This window comes from Clinocottus analis, unplaced genomic scaffold, assembly GCF_023055335.1.
Source record: "Clinocottus analis isolate CAN_PGR_092001 unplaced genomic scaffold, fCliAna1.0.p SCAF_13, whole genome shotgun sequence".
In the NCBI taxonomy this organism is placed as follows: Eukaryota; Metazoa; Chordata; class Actinopteri; order Perciformes; family Cottidae; genus Clinocottus; species Clinocottus analis.
The window spans coordinates 8,120,609-8,127,267 of NW_027175854.1; the positions used below are offsets into that span (position 1 = coordinate 8,120,609).

General features: G+C 46.0%; 2 protein-coding genes across 2 annotated transcripts; one reads left to right on the forward strand and one right to left on the reverse strand.

Annotated features, from left to right (window-relative positions):
- Window positions 1-672: 672 nt before the first annotated feature.
- Window positions 673-1,463, reverse strand: LOC137783946 (growth arrest and DNA damage-inducible protein GADD45 gamma-like). Its single transcript, XM_068574306.1, has 3 exons — window positions 1,357-1,463; window positions 1,033-1,240; window positions 673-910 (listed from the first exon to the last, which is right to left on the reverse strand). Exons 1-3 carry the CDS (start codon window positions 1,455-1,457, stop codon window positions 794-796), a joined length of 426 nt encoding a protein of 141 aa, XP_068430407.1. The 5' UTR covers window positions 1,458-1,463; the 3' UTR covers window positions 673-793.
- A 3,410-nt stretch (window positions 1,464-4,873) lies between these two features.
- On the forward strand, window positions 4,874-6,438 carry gadd45gb.1 (growth arrest and DNA-damage-inducible, gamma b, tandem duplicate 1). The gene is made up of 3 exons (XM_068573954.1): window positions 4,874-5,085; window positions 5,200-5,407; window positions 5,534-6,438. The coding sequence occupies exons 1-3, from the start codon at window positions 4,943-4,945 to the stop codon at window positions 5,648-5,650; spliced, it is 468 nt and encodes a 155-aa protein (XP_068430055.1). The 5' UTR covers window positions 4,874-4,942; the 3' UTR covers window positions 5,651-6,438.
- Window positions 6,439-6,659: the final 221 nt, after the last annotated feature.

Here is a 6,659-nt window from a genome sequence, read left to right on the forward strand (position 1 = left end):
AATATGCAGTTAACATTATTTCATATTAAATACAGCTGAAGTGAGACCCTCAGGAAGGAAAACTTGTTCTTCATATTTCAGTCATACACTTCAATTCTTTTCATTTGAACACATTTTATATTTTTTCTTTTACCATTACATGTCTCAAGTGAAACCTTTAAGAGATGTTTTTTCAATAATTTGTCAAGAAATAGTTTGTCATTGTTTCATTTCCAAATTGAAACCATTAGAGAATAAACGTTTTAAATGTTTGCGTGTTTTCGAATATCATTTGTCATTGTTAAATTTCTAAAGTGAAACCTTAAGAGAATTAAGACAATTCTGGAAAGTGGGAAACATTTCCGCTGATTGCAACTGTTGTCATGTTGCTCAGCAAAGAGGCCGTCGTCAAAAAAGTCTTTTTTCTAACGAAGCCTCTCCTCAGCACCGCTTCTTCTCCGGCTGCGCGTGCTTCAACGTGCGACGTCGGCTCTGTGGGACCACAGGACGCACAACTCGCATCTCCTCCCTCTCCAAACCTCATCCGCACAAAGAATGAGGGTCGACGTGTCGCTCTTGTGGCATACCTGACCTCATTCACATAAAGAATGAGAGTCATCTTGGCATGGACGGGACAAGAGGCGACGGTTCACGGGGGGGGCCCCCAGGGGCCGGCGCCGTGCTGCCTGGACGGGAATCCTCCTCAGGAGTATCCAGGGATGAGCAGAAACAGGGTCATCCTGTTCATCAAGGATGAGTATTTCCAAATAAGAAGCTTCACAGCATCTGAGCAAGAGAGGAGCCGAGGCCCCGATCAGCGCTTCTCGGGGAGGCTGATCTCAGGAACCCAGTCGTTCAGACTGCGGCTCTCCTCGCAGAACAGGTGCAGCTTCTGCAGAGCCGGGTCCTCCCAAGACCCGTCAGCTGGGTTCTGTTCAAACAGGAAGAGGGAAGAGGGGTTAGCTGCGTTTCTTTATGTTTAAAAGTGTCACATAGACTTCTGAAATGATTCATAAGTCACTCTCTCTCTCTCGCTCTCTGAGCTCCACATACCGTGATGAGGACGCAGTGAGCGTCTTCAAGCTGCTCCGCCTTGTCGCCGACAAGCTCCACCAGACGCTGCATGTCGCTCACTCGGACGATGCTGATGTCGTTGTCGAAGCAGAAGGACTGGATGAGGGTGAAGTGGATCTGCAGAGCGACGTCGCACTGGAACTCCTCGTCCATGGCCAGCACGCAGAAAGACACGCTGTCCGGGTCACTGTGGGGAGAGGAAGGTCATCTGTTAGATAGCTGCTGGCTGTTGGACGGCGATCACGTCTGGCTGTTCACACCGGAGGCCAAAGTCCCATTGAAGTCATGTTTCCGTTTACTTACTCAGTCATGATTTTGGCGCTCTCGTAGACTCCGACGGTGAGTCGATCCTCGCTCTGAGCACAGAGCAGAGCTTCCTTCAGAGATTTCCCAGTTGACTGCATGGCGATGCTTTTAGCTTTTGCGTTAGAGCTGATGTGATCAGAAAGTCCAGAGAGGAGAGTTTGTGCTTCCTCTAAAGACTCTGCCAGCATTTATACCGCAGAGTCGGCACACGCTGCCTCTCTGATTGGCCGTTTGGGGCACAATGGAACAGGCCTGCGGCCCCCACCACCCCGCCCTCAGGGACGCGTGCCTATAGAAAGGTCTTAGAAAGTCGGGGGTAGTTTTGGTTGAAAGAATCAGATGTAGAAACTCTCTGACCTTCAAAGGATTCTTTCAGCTTACAGGATAATGAAACCACACAGGGAGAACAGACCGAGGGCGTCAAAGTCCTTGAAGTTCTGGAAGAATTAGAAGATATATACCAATAGCTCCCATTCAAACAGCAAGAAGGTTTGTTTCCATGTTCACAATCTACAGCACTTTACATCACAGCTGAATATTTAACCTGAATATAAACCTCAAAATATGTGACAGATTCTGCAGTTTCATGTCAACACAATGACACAATATATATATATATATATATATATATATATATATATATATATATATATATATATATATATATATATATATATATATATATATATATATATTTCTTTGTCAATGCATTGTGTAATTTTCTGCAAAACCTTCAAAATAAAAGTCTGAATTTAACATTGTTCTCTGGCTGTTCTTACCTCATCTAAGTTAAAGTTCATGAAATGAGTTAAAATGTGTCTGTACAGTAATGGAAACTTTAAAGACATGGAAAACACATTCAAAATGTCAAATTATCATACAAGTACACAAACATTATGTAACTTCACTAGAGTTGCTTTAGTGTTTTTGCAGAGGACACGTGTCCAGATCACAAGAGCATGAAAATAACATTATGGAAGTTTAGAAAATTTGCACAAACAACTGTTTGCTACTGTTTTCAGTGTCATAATGCAACATACCGACATGCCTTGCGTTAGATGTCAGGCAGACTTATCATGTCCAGTATTCCTGCATGCACTGTGTTATTATTGTTGCTGGTTTTTCTTCTGCAGATTGGGCAGCAGCACGCGCCGCTGCTTTGCATGCGTAAAGCCAGGCCTCACTTGAGGCGCGTGGCATCTGGAGATGCCTGCGTGCTTCATCTCTCTGTCTGCATCACTCTCCATAGCAACCGATAGATACCATCTGTCCCCGGGGGGAAGGCGAAGGGGAGAGTGGACAAAGGAAGTCAGTCAGCACCTGCTGGGCGGGATGGCCGTTTTTTTTCTATCCGCTCGAAATATGATTTTAAAGTTTTTGAGGATTACAGAAGTTTCGCTAAATCACACTTATTAAGTCGTGCACACGAATTGCTCACAAAGACTTATTTGATTAATTTAAAAAAAAAAAAACAACATGTTACTAATATTTCTTCCACATGCTAAACTATGCGCCTATTTTCCTTAGAACCGCATCTCGTATGTGCACACACCAACAGCCGGAACATCTCATCCTGCAGCTTTAGACACGTCCTATCCTCATAAAAGAGTTCAAAGCCTTCGCGAGTGGCCGCAGGTCCCCATGCAGAAAAGAGCTTTGAGCACCAACACCTGTCGCGCGCTGCCGGGGAGGCCCCCCTCCGTCTGGCAGATGTGCTTGAGCGACAATAGGTCGGTATCGATTTGCACGCGCCCGCCCTGTGGACATGCAAGTCGATCCTTCCTAAACTATCTGTGTTGGAGTCTCTGTCAGCTGGATCCAAAGCCCATTTCTCCCCCAAATGACGGTGTGGCTGCAGCGATGCACAGATAATAGTTGTGTTGATTGACACAACACACTTTCTGCATTCTTCGGCGTGTTTACAGCTTAAACTGAAAATGATTGCATCTGCACGTACACGTCTGGCATGATGTGGAGATAACACGTAGTCATTGTGAAAGTTTTAGACCATAAGCTCTTTTCTCTTTTTTTTTGGCATTCAAATTTAATCAAAACTCAGACAACAGACCGGCGAATGTGGAGACTTGTAGACAAAAGCTCGGCGCGGCCTGGGGTCGGGGTTGACCTCGGTTTAGGAGAAAGGGGAGGGTCCCCTCATAGCGACAATTCTCCATCTGCCGCTCTCTGCCTGCCGCAGAACAATAGCGCTGAATCAATCACCGCCAACCTGTGTCTCCTGCACAGCCTCTCCACTCCGGCCCTCCTCCTCATATTTACAAAGCGGTGGCAGCAGGCCTGACTGACTTGATGTGTTTTTTAATCATTATGCAACTAAAAAAAAGACCCCCTCCTTCCCTCTCATAAAAAAAAAGCACGAGCTGTTGGAGTGCTGCAAATCCTTCGAGCAGAGGAATTAGAGCCGTGCGTAAAAGTTGCGTCGTGCGTAAAAATGATCGTGAATGAGCAGAAAGTTGTCAAAACACGTTTATTTAAACCACCAGAGAAGAACATTACAGTGGATCTTTACAATATATGTTATAAATATAAACAATTGTATTAGTACATGTTAAATCACATTGGAAATGAACAGAGTTGTGTAGGTTTAAATAAAATCTCATATGAAGACATGTGCTGGGTTTACGCTCCAAATACAAAACAATAGTGCAATAAACTGGATGTGCAATAAGTTTTCCTATAGAAGTATAACTCCCCAGAGTAAATAAATAAAAACCGAGCAGGGATTTTGTGGACAGCTGATGGCCACGTGGTCAGCAGAGGCCAGCAGCGCAGATTGCGCAGCACGCACAGCGTTCTGGCACGCGCTGGTCATTTGCATTTGTATGGGGGACCGAGATAATAGAGGGTTTCTGTGCGCACAATGGGGCCGTTTTATGGGTAGCCTCTAGTCCACAGATGGCATCATCCACCTGCCCTTTCTCTCTGCTGGAGGGGGAAGGGGCCGCTTCACACTTTCTCCATGCTGCTGCTGCAATAGTCACCAAAAACCTCAAATGCGAGACAATGTTGTGAGAGTTTGTTGAGTTTACTTATCGTTGAGTTCATATTTAATGTTTGAAAGTTTGAAGGGAGACCTAGAATGTGTCTATAATGCGTGTTTGCGTTTCCACACAAGGCAACATGACGCTTCTGTGCACTTTAATGGGCCTTTAAATGCTTTTAAAAGTAGAACGTCTACGTCCAGCATGCATCTCTGCAACAAGCATCACAGGCTTCTGTTTTCGCTCATTTGCACAAACATAAATAAAGTGTTGCAAACTTTGATTTTAATGAAGCTATTTTTAGTTTCAGGCTGCTGCACTCGGAGGGGGAGCGTGCGCGGCTCAATGACCCCCATCAATCTGCCACGAGCCGGAGTGTGACAAAGGCATTATCATACCAATACACCATTCAGCCTCAGCCAATCAGCGCGCAGCGCTTTCACTGCGCCGCACGAGCTGCAGGGTATAAAACAGGGAGGCTGCGGGTCTGAAGGCACTCTGCTCTCTTTCGGGATTAACTCTCTGAACTAAACGTTCGAAAGCTCTTTCCTTTTGCGGAATATCTTCATCCTCTGATCTTCATCATGACTTTTGAGGAAGTTCTGATCCAGAAACCCGCCGAGCGCGCTCAGTGCACCGGCAAAGCCCTGGAGGAGGTCCTGGTGTCTGCTCAGGACAACGACGCCATCACCGTTGGTGTCTACGAGTGCGCCAAAGTTATGAACCTGTAAGTATGAAACTCCCCGCTGAAGTTTCACACTTTAGCCTACTGCGTGTTTATCGATCACGTATGAGTATTGGATGACATCTCACGACCTTTTTGTCCTTCCTCTCTCCACAGTGACCCGGACAGCGTGTCTTTCTGCGTGCTGGCCATGGACGAGGAGTTCCAGTGCGACATCGCTCTGCAGATCCACTTCACCCTCATCCAGTCCTTCTGCTTCGACAACGACATCAGCATCGTCCGAGTGAGCGACATGCAGCGTCTGGTGGAGCTTGTCGGCGACAAGGCGGAGCAGCTTGAAGACGCTCACTGCGTCCTCATCACGGTATGTGGAGCTCAGAGAGCGAGAGAGAGAGAGAGAGTGACTTATGAATCATTTCAGAAGTCTATGTGACGCTTTTAAACACAAAGAGACGCAGCTAACCCCTCTTCCCTCTTCCTGTTTGAACAGAACCCAGCTGACGGGTCTTGGGAGGACCCGGCTCTGCAGAAGCTGCACCTGTTCTGCGAGGAGAGCCGCAGTCTGAACGACTGGGTTCCTGAGATCAGCCTCCCCGAGAAGCGCTGATCGGGGCCTCGGCTCCTCTCTTGCTCAGATGCTGTGAAGCTTCTTATTTGGAAATACTCATCCTTGATGAACAGGATGACCCTGTTTCTGCTCATCCCTGGATACTCCTGAGGAGGATTCCCGTCCAGGCAGCACGGCGCCGGCCCCTGGGGGCCCCCCCGTGAACCGTCGCCTCTTGTCCCGTCCATGCCAAGATGACTCTCATTCTTTATGTGAATGAGGTCAGGTATGCCACAAGAGCGACACGTCGACCCTCATTCTTTGTGCGGATGAGGTTTGGAGAGGGAGGAGATGCGAGTTGTGCGTCCTGTGGTCCCACAGAGCCGACGTCGCACGTTGAAGCACGCGCAGCCGGAGAAGAAGCGGTGCTGAGGAGAGGCTTCGTTAGAAAAAAGACTTTTTTGACGACGGCCTCTTTGCTGAGCAACATGACAACAGTTGCAATCAGCGGAAATGTTTCCCACTTTCCAGAATTGTCTTAATTCTCTAAAGGTTTCACTTTAGAAATTTAACAATGACAAATGATATTCTAAACATAATTGAAAACAAAGTTTATTCTCTAAAGGTTTCACTTTAGAAAATGGAGAAATAACGTATAAAAAAAGATGAGAATTTGTAAGATTGTCTTATAAACATTTACTATACTGGAGACAGAAATGTGAACAAAATGAAAACTATTGGACCTGATGTTCTGAACCTGTTGGAACAATGTTGGAAGCAAAGTCCTTTATATCTTTATACCAATTTCACTGTAGAAATGGTTTGAAATAGTCAGTGAAAATGCTCAATAAAACACAAAAAGTAAATATATTTTGGTGTCACGTGTTTTCACTTTCTCTTGCAAAGCTTCTGCTTGAGTTGTGTACATTGTGTGTGTGTGTGTGTGTGTGTGTGTGTGTTTGGGTGGAGGTGAGGCTATGAAACCAACAAAAGTTTCAAACTCAGGCTTAGCACCTTCCATGCAAATCTGCTGTCATCTGCTGGCTGTTGTCCCTGCAGTAAAAACCAA